Source organism: Erythrolamprus reginae, chromosome 9 (assembly GCF_031021105.1).
Source record: "Erythrolamprus reginae isolate rEryReg1 chromosome 9, rEryReg1.hap1, whole genome shotgun sequence".
Lineage (NCBI taxonomy): Eukaryota > Metazoa > Chordata > Lepidosauria > Squamata > Dipsadidae > Erythrolamprus > Erythrolamprus reginae.
In genome coordinates, this window is record NC_091958.1 from 50094864 (window position 1) to 50111915 (window position 17052).

Genomic DNA, 17052 nt, shown 5'->3' on the forward strand with positions numbered 1-17052 from the left:
TTTGTGTTCTTTTTTTTAAGAAAAAGGAAGACATCATAGATCCTCCCTGTTTAGCTAGGAGATTCATTCTTGTAAATCTCTTGCTTGGCTGTTGGCTTCATTCTATGGAATTTTTTTTTTTCTATAAATGAGATTTATTCAGTTTTGCATGTTTATTTGCTTACAGCTCAGAGTGGATCCCCTCCTGATGGTTGAAAGTTAAGATGGCAGAGAGGATGGTCTAAATAGCAGAAAGAGTCTTTTATACATCCAGTCTTTTGAAAGCAAGCAGGCAGTCCTTAAGTTAACAATGTAATGGCTTGCCGTAATAGTTAAAGGTCACAAGTCGTAAAACACTCATTAAAAGAATCACAATTTTAAGACCTTTTTTTCTGCAAGTCGTTAACTGCTCCGGCTTTGCTGTGGTGTGGTTTTGGCAAAGTAAGTACAGTGGCACCTCTACGTACGAACTTAATGACCAGGTTTTTAAGTAGAAAAGTTTGTAAGAAGAATCAATTTTTCCCATAGGAATCAAGGTAAAAGTAAATAATGTGTGCGATTGGGGAAACCACAGGGACGGTGGAGGCCCTGTTTCCTCCCAGAAGATTCCTAGAGAGGCCCCACGGAGGCTTCTTCCCGCCTTTTCCAGCCCTGCTTCTTCCCAGGAGATTCCTAGAGAGGTCCCATGGAGGCTTCTCCCTGCCTTTTTCTGCCCTTTCCTCCCAGGAGATTCCTAGAGAGGCCCCACGGAGGCATCTTCCCGCCTTTTCCAGCCCTGCTTCCTCCCAGGAGATTCCTAGAGAGGCCCCACGGAGGCTTCTCCCTGCCTTTTTCTGCCCTGTTTCCTCCTAGGAGATTCCTAGAGAGGCCCCATGGAGGCTTCTCCCTGCCTTTTTCTGCCCTGTTTCCTCCTAGGAGATTCCTAGAGAGGCCCCATGGAGGCTTCTCCCTGCCTTTTTCTGCCTGGTTTCCTCCTGGGAGATTCCTAGAGAGGCCCCACGGAGGCTTCTCCCTGCCTTTTCTGGTTATAGTTTCGGAGGCTCGGATTTGTAAGTGGAAAATGGTTCTTGAGAAGACGCAAAAATATCTTGAACACCTGGTTCTAAAAAAGTTCGTAAATAGAGGCATTCTTAGGCAGAGGTACCACTGTGCTGGGTTTTGGCAAAAGACATTGTAAAAAGACTGTCATACAATTGCAGCTAACAGCCATAAATGCTACTGAGCAGCCAAGCTGTGGATCCCAGTTGTAAGCTCCCCTTTTTCAGATCGATCATAACTTTGCTAAGTGAAGAATCATAAATTGAGAAGTGCCTGCAATATTGCTCTGCTTTAACTTCTGGGGGTTTACCTCTGTATTATTATTTTTAAATGCTTACATCCATCCTGTAAAGGGAGGCTTAGCTGACCTCATTCCTGAGCCAAGAAAAATTTGCTCTCAAATGGGGGTTTAAAATTAAATTGCTTCAGAGCCTCTGATGAATGGAATTGATGGTTAGTCCTGCTAATTTATAGCAGCAGCTGCTGTTGTGTTTTTATGTAGGGTCAATGAGCAATCTGGCACAGGAAACGCCAATGCAACTCAAACTATCTTTGAAAATCAAACAGTCAAATCAAAAATAAAATGGGTTTACATTAGGAAATTACATTAACCTGATCCTTTATCTGGGCCACAGATTCTTTTTCTTGACCATAATCAAAGTTATTCTCTGGATTCTAACATCTAACCCAGTGTTTCTAAGCAAGCACAAGTGTGCCCATTTTACAGATGAGTAATACTGAGGCTTCAGAGGAAAGCACTGAGCAGCAAACAAGCTTACAAATTCTTGGCAATCAATTGCAAATTTCCTAGGAATCTGCAGGTCTAGCCTGATTGACCTTTTGCTGGTTCTTGACTGATCCAAACGTGAGTCATTTTGAGCAACTCCCTACTCATTCAGTTTTTGCAGCTGAATCTAAAAAACACACATAATTTTTGTCTTACAGAATTGTACCCTTTTAAGGAAATTAGCTGGAAATTGCTTTATTGTTTTCCACGTCCACAGAAGATGCAGAAACTGTTTTTAGTGATTAAAAAAATATCTTTAAAACCAATAGCATTCTTTACCCATCTCGAACAGATACTGACCGTTGCAGAAACAGAACCAAGTTCCGATCCAGACATTTTACTGGTTTTTTTAAAGTAGTGGTAGCCTTTATTATCATTTTTCCTGGGTGTCCCTCGCTGCAGCTTTAAGACTATTTGCTTCAATGTCATTTTATATCCATTTTCTTGACTGTCCATTTTTATGATCAAGCTGGAATTTTGAGAAGAGGAAGTTTGCATTTCCAAATATAACTTAGATACAATCCTGGAATTTTGGAGGCTGATAGGAATGTACTTGCAATAAATAATACTTCCGCAGAGAAAATTTGCTGGGAACGAAAAATGGATATTGTATATCTGGGGAGGAGAGATTTAAACAAGCCATGTTGTATACAGTGTTTTCCTTTTACTTGAGGGTCAGACATTTTTGCAATTTTTTGGCTCAGAAGTATTGCCAACTAAAGAAGAATTTGGCTGCAAATTCTAGAGGCAGGTGAGAGGTGTATGGTTAATTAAAGGTTTCCTTTTATTTTGTGTGCACGTCTACTCTGCCACATAACAAGCAATACTTAAACTCTAAATTTTGTTGTCCTGCAGACAACAACATGGATCGGTGAAAGTCATTATGCCCTCAACTAACTGTATTGAATAAATTTTAATAAAACAGCTCATGAACAGGAAGCTTTTGACTCAAGATACAGTAGTCCTTAAAAGCCACAGAAGTGGTTTGGCCATACTTTTAACAGGTTATTTCAACAAGTGCATTGATTTTTTTAAAAAAAAACTAAAAAAGTAAAGCCAATAACAACAACAAAACAATTCATCTGTTTGATGCTATCATTGTACTTTTATATAAACTCTTCATTTCTTCCCATAACAGTGAATAAAACGGGCCATTTTAGAGAGAGAGAAAAGTTTATTTGAAAACGTCAAGATTTCAGGAATGCTTATTGCCCAGACAGAGTGGACTTTGCAATTTTTACATTGCATTCTCTAAGAACTTAGGTTTTAGGAATTCTGCTGGTTTGTCTATGCAATTAATTGTTAATGTGCTTCTGAACCCCAGGATCATTTGAATCATTGCCAGAGAATACCCTTAACCTTAATAAATAAAAATAAATAACCACATTCCCACAGCCAAACTCTTAAAAAGTAAATGATAAGGTGTTTAATTTACATCTGAACTGTCCATGGTAGCTCAAAAGGACCGATTTCTATCAATATGGAATCCCTGCAGATAGATAAAATCATTATCGGTTAGAGTTCAAGAACTTCAAACTTTCTCTGGTGTCCTGATTTCTATTTATATAAAAAAACATTTGATTTGACCTTGGGGTTGTGTACGTGATCCTTGTTCTGGATCCAAGATGGTTGAGATCACATTTCTTTGCTAAATAGAAGAAGAAGGACTAGTGTTGAAGGGTGGAGTTGGCATTTTCCTGGTAAACTGGGATTCCCTGCCTTGGGTTGTACAGGGTTATTCAAAAAGAGGAGTTATCTAAGTTGCGAAAGCCACACTAAACACTTGTACGACAGGAAATAAAAGTTGATTGTGAGTAGAATACTTATGACTTGGCTGGAGTTTTGTATTACTTTTCCCTAAAAGAAAATTGCACCATGAAATCGGTTCATTCTTTTTGAATAAGCTTGTACAGTGATACCTTGTCTTACTAACTTAATTGGTTCTGGAATGAGGTTCTTAAGGTGAAACGTTTGTAAGACGAAACAATTTCCCATAGGAATCAATGAAAAAGCAATTAATGCGTGCAAGCCCAAAACTCACCCCTTTTGCCAGCCAAAGTGCCCGTTTTTGTGCTGCTGGGATTCCTCTGAGGCTCCCCTCCATGGGAAACCCCACCTCCGGACTTATGTGTTTTTGCGATGCTGCAGGGGAATCCCAGCATTGCAAAAATGAGTGCTTCGCTGGCAACAGAAGTCCGGAGGTGGGGTTTCCAGCGAGGGGAGCATCAGGGAAATCCCAACAGCGCAAAAACACCAAAATCCTTGAAACCCTACCTCCGGACCTCTGTTTTTGCAATGCTGCGATTTCACTGAGGCTCCCCTCGCTGGGAAACCCCACCTCCGGACTTCCGTTGCCAGCGAAGCGTCCATTTTTGCACTGCTGGGATTCCCCTGCTGGGATTCCCCTGCAGCATCACAAAAACACGGAAGTCTGGAGGTGGGGTTTCCCATGGAGGGGAGCCTCAGGGGAATCCCAGCAGCGCAAAAATGGGTGCTTCACTGGCAACGGAAGTCCGGAGGTGGGACATCCCAGCACTGGCGGTGGGTTTGTAAGGTGAAAATAGTTTGTAAGAAGAGGCAAAAAAATCTTAAACCCCAGGTTTGTATCTCGAAAAGTTTGTATGACGAGGTGTTTGTAAGACGAGGTATCACTGTATTTTGTTTTTCAATCCGAATGTCAATTCCAATTTCCTTAGATACATGCTCCTACCTACTACCTCTCTCACCAGCAAAAAACATGACAGATCCTATCAAGAGCATCCAATAAGACTTGTCCTGGTTTTGATTGACAAGCTGCTAATTTCTATTTGCTCGACAGGTTGGCAAATCCTGTAAAACGGCGATGAATGTAATATTTTGAGCAGTGCTACGCGCTGGGCCTCTGGTTGTAAGTAAGGAATAGTAGCAAACATTAGCATTATAGCAGATGGGCTAAGCTGGTGGCATAGGGAGTTTTAAAAGAACTCAACTCTTGTGAATTATGTTTACATTGCCCTGCAAAAAAAATATATGAAAAAATAAAAGCAGAAAATGCTGTGATATGTTTTCAATAAACTTTCTGATGAACAGATTTTGTCTGTATCTTTATTTGGGGATCTTTGCCATCACAGATTTACCGTATTTTAGATTCTTGAATTTATTTGCAGCTGGTGTTTAGGAAACATTGTATTTTATGGCAGATGTTATCAAACTTTACAGTCTCTTAAACCTTTCTAATGCTGCGACTCCTTAATACAGTTCCTCATGTTGTGGTGACCCCCAACCATAAGTCTAGCGCCAATTCTCTCAACAGAGCTTTAAGCTGATTGGCAGAAAGGTCAGAGGGACACTCCCCACTGTAAATGCCTGATTGGTCAGATTGTCAAAATATGTTCCAACGCACCAGAACAGAAGTTTAGTTCCCAACACCTTGGGGAATTTGTCTTTTCCCATGGTCTTAGGCAACCCCCGTGTCAACGCCCCAAATAGCATCTGAGGACATTGTTCTCATGTGGAGTTCGCAGATGAGGGGTTTTAAACAATTCTCTTAAATTGCGAAGGGGAGTTACAATCTGCAGTTTGAGGGACTTCTAGAAAAATAAAACGGATTCAGGATCTCAATGGATTGGATCTTGGATTAACAGCTATCAAGTCAATGTTTGGTGGTTTCGGGACGCAACTCAAAGTGTTGGTGGTTATTATTATTATTATTCCCCAGGAGGGAAGTGTTTTTAATAGGAAAGTGAACACAAGAACAAGGGGACACAATATGAAGTTAGTTGGGGGAAAGATCAAAAGCAACATGAGAAAATATTATTTTACTGAAAGAGTAGTAGATCCTTGGAACAAACTTCCAGCAGACATGGTAGATAAATCCACAGTAACTGAATTTAAACATGCCTGGGATAAACATATATCCATCCTAAGATAAAATACAGAAAATAGTATAAGGGCAGACTAGATGGACCATGAGGTCTTTTTCTGCCGTCAGACTTCTATGTTTCTATGTTTCTATTATTATTATTATTATTATTATTATTATTATTATTATTATTAATTTAGATTTGTATGCCGCCCCTATCCAAAGACTTGGGGCAGCTCACAGCGTACAATATAAAACTGAATATGGAGACAAATCTAATTAATTAAAAGCTACATACCGGTAAGCTAAAAAAAACTCAATATATGACCTATAAAGCCCTACATGGCATTGGACCAGATTACCTCCAGGACCGCCTTCTGCAGCATGAATCAAAGTGACCGGTTAGGTCCCACAGAGTCGGCCTTCTCCAGGTCCCATCAACTAGACCAGTGTTTCCCAACCTTGGCAATTTGAAGATATCTGGACTTCAACTCCCAGAATTCGCTGGCTGGGGAATTCTGGGAGTTGAAGTCCAAATATCTTCAAGTTGCCAAGATTGGGAAACACAACTAGACAATGTTGCTTGGCGGGGCCTAGGGGAAGAGCCTTCTCTGTGGGGGGCCCGGCCCTCTGGAATCAACTACCACCCCCCAGATTCACACTGCTCCCTCCCTCCTCACCTTCCGTAAGAACCTGAAAACCTATTTACCCCGCCAGGCTTAGGGTCACTAGACTCTAGCCCCCTGGTCACTGAATGTCCAGTATGGTCACGGCTTGCACTTGAATGAATTATTTTTAATGTTTAGCCCTGTTTTACAATGTTTTAAATTAACCATCTACATAAATTGGATTTAGTTGTATTATTGTATACTGTTTTATTATCGAGCCCACAGAGTGGGGCAGCATACAAGTCCAATCAATCAATCAATCAGTCAGTCAGTCAGTAAATAAAGGATAGAATAAAAGGAAATAGAATAGAATACAGAATATAGAAAAGAATATAGAATATATAGAATGTGGAATATATAATATACAATAGAACAGAATATAGAATAAAAGAAAATAGAAAAAATATAGAATAGAATAGAATATAGAATAAAAGAAATTAGAAAAGAATATAAAATATAGAATAGAACAGAATATAGAATATAGAATGTGGAATATAGAATATAGAACAGAATATAGAATATAGAATAAAAATATAGAAAATAATATAGAATAAAATATAGAACAGAATACAGAATATAGAATTGGAACCACTTTATAATATGTAAATAGATATTTTGCTCTTGAGTTAAAATGGTATAGATAAGAAACACCCCCAATTTGTTGGTGGGGTGTGAATGTTTGGTGCTGGGCACTTATTGTACGTTGTGTGTGCGTTTTATATTCTATATTTTAAAATCAATTAAAATTTTAATTAAAAAAACGACTATAGAATATAATTCTTTATTGGCTAAATGTGATTGGACACACAATTTGTCTTTGGTGCAGATGCCCTCAGACGTTTTCCAGAATCCTGAGGTAAAACACTTCATGATTGACGTAGCGTACAATCAGGAATCCATATTAATATTATTATTATTATTATTTATTAGATTTGTATGCCGCCACTCTCCGTATAAATAAATCGTAAAGATGATATTTCATTTCATAAAAGATGGGATTTCCGGGCACATCCCCTCATAGAATCAGGGTTCACCTTCACTCTAAATATGGACTCTTCTAGAAAGTGTGTGTATATGTGTGTAAAAAAAAGTCGCATATCTCAAATTGGAGGCGGGGGGGGGAGAACGTATGCAATTTTTGCCGCCATGAATAGAATGTGGAGCCTCCCTTTTTCCGGCAAGGTAGCGTGGCCGAGCGGTCTAAGGCGCTGGATTAAGGCTCCAGTCTCTTCGGGGGCGTGGGTTCGAATCCCACCGCTGCCAGATTCTATTTTTTATTTTTAACAAAAGGGGAGAATCTCTTTGCAAACGAAAGCGCCCCCCTCGCGCCCCCTAAACGCGCATACACACGCGCCCGTTTAAATCGTTATCGTATACAGTATAACAACGCGAGCTGACACCACTCCGCCGCGCGCGTGCGTGGAAAGCCAGGCTCGCAGCGACCCCTGGCGGCCGCTGGCTCTACGGCTGCGAGCATTCTGGGTACGTGGAGGCGGCCCCCGACCTTTCCCACGTGCTCGGAGGAGTTTCCCGCAACATGGCTGCGAGCTGATGAGAGCGATCCGAGGCTTTGCGTTGCACGTTGCAATTCCATTCGGGGAAGAGACCGCGGGAGGAGCCGGCCCGAGCCCCCTCCTCCGCCCCGTCCTAGGGGAAGGGGGGCTTGCATGGTTGCACCCCAAGCGGTAAGCATCCTTTTTCTTTTTGCAAACTGACTTTGGGAGGGTTTGCAAGGCCTGGTCGGGGATGGGTTGGCTTGGGTCGGTTGGGGAGTCCCTCCTGTGTCCCCCACTCTCCCCTCCCTTTTGCAAACCTTGGGTGGATCACTTTCCCTTTCCTGGAAAAAGAGAGATCCAGTCTGGTTTAATCCCAGGTGCCGCCTCTCAATTCCTTGCCAACATTTTATTTTCCAAAGTTTTCTATTCTTTCTTAAATATATTTTACTATGAGTATCTCCTCTATAACCTTCATCATGTATTTTACTATGTGTGTGTATATATATATATACAGTATATATAGCCACTAAAACCCTCATTGTGTATTGGATTAAATAAACAAATAAATAATAAAAGATTTCATCAGCCCCAGATCTCCTAAATCCGGATTCTGGATGACTCTAAAGCAGTGTTTCCCAACCTTGGCAACTTGAAGATATTTGGATTTCAACTCCCAGAATTCCCCAGCCAGGGAATTCTGGGAGTTGAAGTCCAGATATCTTCAAGTTGCCAAGGTTGGGAAACACTGCTCTAAACTGTGCAGTGGGGTTGCTATTCCTGGAGGCACCTGTAATATGGCAAATGATTTAGCTTCACTAGATAAGTGGTCAAAGCAATGGAAACTGCACTGTAATGTTTCCAAATGTACAATAATGCACTTGGGGAAAAGGGAGCCTCAATCTAAGTATTGTATTGGCAGTTCTGTGCTAGCAAAAACTTCAGAAGAGGATTTAGGGGTAGTGATTTCTGACAGTCTCAAAATGGGTGCACAGTGCGGTCAGGCGGTAGGGAAAGCGAGTTGAATGCTTGGCTGCATAGTTAGAGGTATAACAATCAGGAAGAGGGAGATTGTGATCCCGCTGTATAGAGCGCTGGTGAGACCCCATTTGGAATACTGTGTCCAGTTCTGGAGACCTCACCTACAAAAAGATATTGACAAAATTGAACGGGTCCAAAGACGGGCTACAAGAATGGTGGAAGGTCTTAAGCATAAAACGTATCAGGAAAGACTTAATGAACTCAATCTGTATAGTCTGGAGGACAGAAGGGAAAGGGGGGACATGATCAAAACATTTAAATATGTTAAAGGGTTAAATAAGGTTCAGGAGGGAAGTGTTTTTAATAGGAAAGTGAACACAAGAACAAGGGGGACACAATCTGAAGTTAGTTGGGGGAAAGATCAGAAGCTACGTGAGAAAATATTATTTGACTGAAAAAGTAATAGATGCTTGGAACAAACTTCCAGTAGATGTGGTTGGTAAATCCACAGTCACTGAATTTAAACATGCCTAGGATAAACATATATCCATTGTAAGATAAAATACAGGAAATAGTATAAGGGCAGACTACATGGACCAGGAAGTGGTTTTCTGCCGTCAATCTTATATGTTTCTATGTTTCTTTGAAACGGGGTTAAAGATTTATTTTATTTTATTTATTTATTAGATTTGATGCCAAGATGGCCTTGGCATCAAACCCTGAACTGACCTCCCCAAGCAGGGCTGGGAAGCAAAAAGAAGAAGAAGTAGAAGACGGTGGTTTGACTTCTGTGGACTGAGTCCGATGCAAGTAGCCACTGGACTCAGTCCACAGAAGTTAAAGCAAGAAGCAAATCCTCATTTTAATTTTTTTTAATATTGATTGATTGATTATATGTACAGTATATGCCGCTCATTCCAAAACGGACTCTTGAGCTGCTAACAGTAGGGATACCCTGTTTCCCCGATAGTAAGACACCCCCGATTGTAAGACGTATCGGGGGTTTCAGGGGGGTCGGCAAATATAAGCCGTACCCCAAAAATAAGACATATGTCTTACTTTCGGGGAAACACGGGGGTATTGCCGGGGGGGGAGCCCGATGACGTCGCTTCCAAGCTCCGCGTGTGCTCCTCGCCTTCGCCTCGCCGCGGCGCCACCGCCTCTTCCCCAGCTTGGCAAAGCGAAGGACGGCGCTGGTCCGAAGTGAGCCGAGCGGGCGGCGGCTTGCAGCGAAGGCGCTCGTCCCAGCAACCGAGTCCTGCCGAGTCCTCCCCTCCAGACACACACTTCCCCGACACGCGTCGGTGGCTCCACGCGTGCACGCCGCTTGGAGCCCTGAGGTTGAACTTGGAAAAGGGCTCACGAGGCTCCTGTCCCGCGGCTGCCCTTCTGGACTCTGGGGAGATGCCTTCGGGAACGTGACCCTTTCAATTTTTTTCCAATGTAAGACATACCCCGAAAGTAAGACGTAGTGGGGCTTTTGGGGGTAAAAAGAAAGTAAGACACTGTCTTACTTTCGGGGAAACACGGTAAGTACAACAACAATAAAAACAGTTAAAATCTAATAATAAAAATCAACAATACAATAAAACAGTAATAACATTAAAAAAACAACATACATACTTGCAATCAACCAATCAGTCACACTTTTAGGAAGGTGTGTTTGTGTCTTACACAAGTGTTCCTGGAGAGAGGGACAGCATAGATAGTCCTTATCTTACAACAGTTCGCTTAGTGGCCAAAGTGACAACAGTGCTGGAGAAAAAAGGGACTTGAGATTGGTTTTTCCCCCCACATTTATGACTGTCGTAGCGTCTCCATTATTCGGGGGATTTGCATTCGGCTTGCTTGACAGTTGATCTGCGCTTATGTCGGTGTTGTGTGTGATCCCCTTTTGCGACCCTTCTGACAAGCAGGGTCAAAGGGGAAGCCAGGGTCACTTAACAGCCGTTGTTCCTGACTTAACAACCGCAAAAAATCACTTAACAACTGTGGTGAAGGAAGGTTGTAAAGGGGGCGAAACTCACTTAACCAACATCTTGCTTAGCGACAGAAATGTTGGGCTCGATTGTGACCGTAAGTTGAGAATTACCTGTATGTTGTTCGTTGTCTTTTATATCAAAACTTTGCTTGAATCCCAGTGAAGAGCTCAGAATTGTGATGGTTGTGTGTTTTGTTTTCAGGTTAACGCAAAGCCAATTTTCTTTCAATGCTACTATGGCCAATGAGGAAGATGACCCTATTATACAAGAGGCAAGTAGTGAATTTAAAAAATAAAATAATAGAATCTTCTTTAGGATCTATTGTAGCTTTTCCTCCCATAGAAAATATACATGTATTTATGATTTTCCATGTCCTGGGATCATGTGACCTCTTATGGTGATCTTCTGAGAAGTCAACTCAGTAATGGAAGCCGATTTGTTTTAACGATCGTCTGATTCGCTTAACGACTTAACCTCTTCTTTTGCAGAGATCTTCGTTTTCAAATACAGCATCCTTGCTAACTTAAATCCTTTTTTTCAAGCTGAATACCTTTGAAACTCCCTGCTTCAATTATTAGGCCTTCTTGCATTTCAAGAAAAAAAGGCTTCAAATTTATTATGTATTCCCTTCCTTTTTATACCAATTCCTTTTTTAGTTGTTTTGTTAAATAGAATAGAATATAATTTTTTATTGGCTAAGTGTGGTTGGACACACAAGGAATTTGTCTTTGGTGCAGATGCTCTCAGTGTAGGTGAAAGAAAAGATGTATTTGTCAAGAGTTATGAGTTGCAATACTTATTGTCATGCAAATAAGCAACCAGGAAACAATATTAATATAAATCGTAACGATGCAAGCAACAAGTTACAGTCATATGGTCAAAAGTGGCAGGAGATAGGTGATAGGAACGATGAGAAGACTAATAGTAACAGAATGCAGCCGTGAGAGCCATCGTGGGGCTCCCTAGATTCACCCACGTTTCTGCAACACTCCGTGGCCTGCACTGGCTGCCGATCGGTTTCCGGTCACAATTCAAAGTGTTGGTAATGACCTTTAAAGCCCTTCATGGCATTGGACCAGAGTACCTCCGGAACCACCTGCTACCGCACGAATCCCAGCGGCCAATAAGGTCCCACAGAGTTGGCCTTCTCCGGGTCCTGTCGACCAAACAATGTCGTTTGGTGGGCCCCAGGGGAAGAGCCTGCTCTGTGGCGGCCCCGGCCCTCTGGAATCAACTCCCCCCAGAGATTAGAACGGCCCCCACCCTCCTTGTCTTTCGCAAATTACTCAAGACCCACCTTTATCGCCAAGCATGGGGGAGTTAAGATATTCTTTCCCCCTAGGCCATTACAAATTATGCATGGTATGTTTGTGTGTATGTTTGGTTTTACTATAAGGGTTTTTAGTTGTTTTATTAATTGGATTGTTACTTGCTGTTTTTTAATCATTCTTGTTAGCCGCCCCGAGTCTGCGGAGAGGGGCGGCATACAAATCCAATAAATAATAATTAATAATAATAATAATAATAATAATAATAATAATGTAGCCTTAGTGAATAGTTTGACAGTGTTGAGGGAATTATTTGTTTAGCAGAGTGATGATGTTTGGAAAAAAATGTTATTATGTCTAGTTGTCTTGGTGTGCAGTGCTCTATAGTGTCATTTTGAGGTTAGGAGTTGAAACAGTTCATGTCCAGGATGCAAGGGGTCAGCAAATATTTTCACAGCCCTCTTTTTGACTCATGCAGTATACAGGTTCTCAATGGAAGGCAGTTTGGCACTAACTGTTTTTTTTTCTGCAGTTCTGATTCTCCTCTGAAATCTGTATTGCTCTTGTTGGGTTGCAGAACCGAAGCAGACAATTATAGAGGTGCAGATGACAGACAGATAACTCCGATTTATTCTTTTGAATTGCAATTTTGGACGAGACACCTTACCCTGGGTCAAAATCAAAGATCCGGAAAGTAAATTGAAAATAATCTTGAAAATATGTCTTATGTCTTTTTTTGCTAGATTGATGTCTACCTGGCTAAAAGTCTATCGGAAAAACTGTATTTATTCCAGGTATTTTTTTTCTTATGCAAGTTTTTTAAAAAAAAAAATTAGAAAAAGAAAAAGAAAAAAACCACTGAAAAAGTCTTTTAAAAAGTAACTGAAGTTGCATCTTGGTTTTTTGCAGTATCCTATTCGTCCAGCTTCGATGACTTACAATGAAGTTACTCATCTCTCAGCGAAAATCAAACCAAAGCAGCAAAAGGTTGACTGCCCACTTTAAAACCCTTAAAAAATTGTTTTAAGATTATTTCAAAACCAAGATGAAGTTTTAATGATGGGGAGAAACATTAAGTAACAATTCGAAGTACCAAAAGTAAATTTTATTCAGTTACTTCCAACAAACTTTTACAGATGCAGTCTATCGTTTAGCCATCACATTAGGGATGAACAATCTTGAACCTTCATGTATTTAAACCTTTCTAAGAATCTGTTACTCCGCTGTTATTAGAAATTTTACTTTCTTGCTAGGTTAATATGGCAAAAGGGCAGAAAGTCTTTTCTCCTTCCTATATTTTATGTTATAGTTTTCCTTGGTCTGGCCAGAACAGCCAATAACAAAGGATTGGAATAAATTATAATTCAAAATCCATGAAGGTTCAAGATTGTTCATCCCTAATGTGATGGCTAAACGATAGACTGTATCTGTAAAAGTTTGTTGGAAGTACTGTAACTGAATAAAATTTACTTTTGGTACTTAGAATTGTTACTTAATGTTTCTCATTAAGCCATGGCTTCCTTCTTATAAATGTACTTTATGAAGCACATATAATTGGGTGAGTTGATGGAACATGTAGAGACAACAATTATGGTTTTGAAACCAGAGTAACTAGTTTTCTTTGAAGTGTTAAACCAGGACCAAGGAAAAGATATTGTGATTTTTCACTAAGCCCAGCTGTGACTCTACAAAGCAGTGGTGAAATTCCCAGTCTTAACTTTTTTCAAAAACAGATAGGATTCTCTTGATTAAACCAAGCACAATTTAAATTTATTTATCTGTGATAACTTTCATACACTTTTGGTAGCCAGAACTAAAAGATGAGATTTTAAGGATTTGTATATAAGTAAAAGATGAGATATAGCAAGAGATCATTTGTTGGATTTTAAGCGAGAGTGATAAGTTACTAATGTTTCTACTCATACTGATAAAGGGGAAATAATCTCTTTATATATTTATGGATATAAAATAGATCTATATATAGAAATAGATCCTGAAATAGATCTATTGTAGTCCCCCTTCCTTTTCATTACCAGCAAAAATATGTTACATACATACATACATACATACATACATACATACATACATTTTCTATTTTTCTTTGGATTCATTATATCTTTTTTTTAAACTTTTTCTGCTCTTTCTATTTTGTATATTACTATTTTTTAAAATTTGTATTCGTTTTTATCTTTTAAAAATCGGACAGTGAGTAAGATTATTTAAAGGAAAGTTTATTGATCCCTCCAGGGTTTCATATACCCAATCTGCTATTTAACACAGCATCAGGGTTCCAACCAATGCCCTAATTAAATCATGAGCCTCGAGCCAAGTTTCAAAAAATATCCAGTTATTTATTAGGAGCTTCATGTCCGCAAGTTCCAAGTGAAGCCAATTTATGTTCTAGCTCTGACTCTGCCCCCCCCCCCCAAGGTGTGTTATCAGTCACGTTCTCCAGTTTCATGGGTTGTAGAGATCACTCCCCACCGGCCACTGTGGCTAACCACGGAAACGGCCTTGACAGAGTTAGGGCTGGAATGTGCTTTTGTTTTGACAGATGTGGCAGCTGCAGAGTTTGTTTTCCCCATTTTTATCAAATTCAGCACCTCATTTTTCTCTCTCTCACATATGCAAAATAACATACCATCGATCTTGAATTACATTACAATAAATCATTTTTTAAGTTCGGTATTCATAATCCATCCAAAGCTGCCTCCTTTACATTTGACATCTGGACAAAAATAGTTACTCAAATTTATTATATGAATTCAAAAAGCTATTAGCTAATACGCCTTTTAGGCTCCTTCTATTCTAATCACATCTAATCATTTAGGCTATAGTGCTTCAATCTTCTCCACATATCCTTAATATCAATTTCATGTATATTTCTTAACCCTACTTTTATAATAGTTGCAAAATTCCCAACTCTCCCTAGTTTTTTATGAATGGTTGCATTTACTCACTCAGCTGACCCGACCCACCATCTGCTGTTGTTTAGGTTGAACTGGAAATGGCCATCGACACGTCAAATTCCAACTACTGTCGTAGCAAAGGGGAACAAATCGCCCTCAACGTAGATGGCACGTGTACGGATGAGACCAACACTTACTCTTCGTAAGTAGTGCCTTTGCATTGATGTCCGGGTTCACCTGGGTGAAAGTTGGAGTAGGAAGGGACCTTGGAGGTCTTCTAGTCCAACCCCCTGCTCAAACAGGACACTTTATACCTGGGCAAAGTGCAGTGCAGGAGCTGGATGCGGCCCGCCCGCTGTCTGTGACCGGCCCGCAGAGGTTGGAAGGAAGGAAGGAAGGAAGGAAGGAAGGAAGGAGAAATGAAGGAAGGAAGGAGAAATGGAGGAAGGAAGGAAGGAAGGAAGGAGAAATGGGGGAAGGAAGGAGAAATGAAGGAAGGAAGGAGAAATGGAGGGAGGAAGGAAGGAGAAATGGGGGAAGGAAGGAGAAATGAAGGAAGGAAGGAGAAAGGGAAGGAAAGAAGGAAGGAGAAATGGGGGAAGGAAGGAGAAATGAAGGAAGGAAGGAAGGAGAAATGGGGGAAGGAAGGAAGGAGAAATGGAGGAAGGAAGGAAGGAGAAATGAAAGAAGGAAGGAAGGAGAAATGGTGGAAGGAAGGAAGGAGAAATGGAGGAAGGAAGGAAAGGAAGGAAGGAGAAATGAAGGAAAGAGAAATGGAGGAAGGAAGGAAGGAGAAATGGGGAAAGGAAGGAAGGAAGGAGAAAGGAAGGAAGGAAGCAGAAATGGAGGAAGGAAGGAAGCAGAAATGAGGAAGGAAGGAAGGAAGGAGAAATGGAGGGAGGAAAGAAGGAAGGAAGGAGAAATGGAGGAGGGAAGGAAAGAATGGGTGGGCAATTAATTTATAATTATAATATAATTATAATATATAATTATATTAATATAATATAATTATAATTTATAATTATATAAATATAATGTAATTATAATTTATAATTATAATATAATTAACTCAGTTCTACCCAATAATATACAGTATTGGGTAGAACTGAGTTAATTATATTAATCCAGCCCTCTAAAACCATCCTAATTTCTCATGCGGCCTCATGGCAAAAATTAATTGCCCACCCCTGCTTTATACCATGTCAGACATAGGGCTGCCCAATTTCTTTTTGAAAACCTCTAGTGATGGAATAACCAAAACCTCTGGAGGCAAAGAGTTCCACTGATGAATTGTTTTCACCACTAGCTTCTCGTCCTGCCCTCAGGTGCTTTGGAGACCAGGTTGACCCTTTCTTCTTTCCGACAGCCCCTCAAATATTGGAAGACTGCTATCATGTCTATTCTAGGCCTTCCTTGCATTAAAATGGACATATATTTATATTTTATTAGATTTGTATGCCGCCCCTCTCCGTAGACTCGGGGCGGCTCACAGCAATAATAAACAATATATAACAAATCTAATAATTTAAAAGAAACACTAAAAGCCCCATTATTAAAAGCAAACATACACACAAGCATACCATACATAATTGTATAGGCCCGGGGGAGATGTTTCAATTCCCCCATGCCTGACGGCAAAGGTGGGTTTTAAGGAGTTTACAAAAGGCGAGGAGGGTGGGGGCAGTTCTAATCTCTGGGGGGAGCTGGTTCCAGAGGGTCGGGGCCACCACAGAGAAGGCTCTTCCCCTGGGTCCCACTAAACAACATTGTTTAGTTGACGGAACCCAGAGAAGGCCCACTCTGTGGGACCTAATCGGTCGCTGGGATTCGTGCGGGAGAAGGCAGTCCCGGAGATATTCTGGCCCAATGCCATGAAGGGCTTTATAGGTCATAACCAACACTTTGAATTGTGACTGGAAACTGATCGGCAACCAATGCAGACTGTGGAGTGTTGGTGTAACATGGGCGTACCTAGGGAAGCCCATGACTGCTCTCACAGCTGCATTCTGCACGATCTGAAGTTTCCGAACACTCTTCAAAGGTAGCCCCATGTAGAGAGCGTTACAATAGTCGAACCTCGAGGTGATGAGGGCATGAGTGACTGTG

At 40.7% G+C, this 17052-nt stretch overlaps 1 protein-coding gene and 1 non-coding gene across 2 annotated transcripts in view; both read left to right on the forward strand.

Annotated features, from left to right (window-relative positions):
* Positions 1-7494: 7494 nt before the first annotated feature.
* TRNAL-AAG (transfer RNA leucine (anticodon AAG)) lies at positions 7495-7576 on the forward strand. Its single transcript has one exon. It is a non-coding gene; the product is annotated as a tRNA-Leu (tRNA).
* Positions 7577-7725: 149 nt separating this feature from the next.
* Positions 7726-17052, forward strand: part of POLR3E (RNA polymerase III subunit E) — a 47912-nt gene continuing 38585 nt past the window's right edge. The window contains exons 1-5 of the mRNA XM_070761201.1: positions 7726-7998; positions 10971-11040; positions 12781-12831; positions 12947-13024; positions 15033-15148. Coding sequence (XP_070617302.1) covers positions 7865-7998; positions 10971-11040; positions 12781-12831; positions 12947-13024; positions 15033-15148 — 449 coding nt within the window. The 5' untranslated portion in view covers positions 7726-7864. The remainder of the gene's footprint in view (positions 7999-10970; positions 11041-12780; positions 12832-12946; positions 13025-15032; positions 15149-17052) is intronic.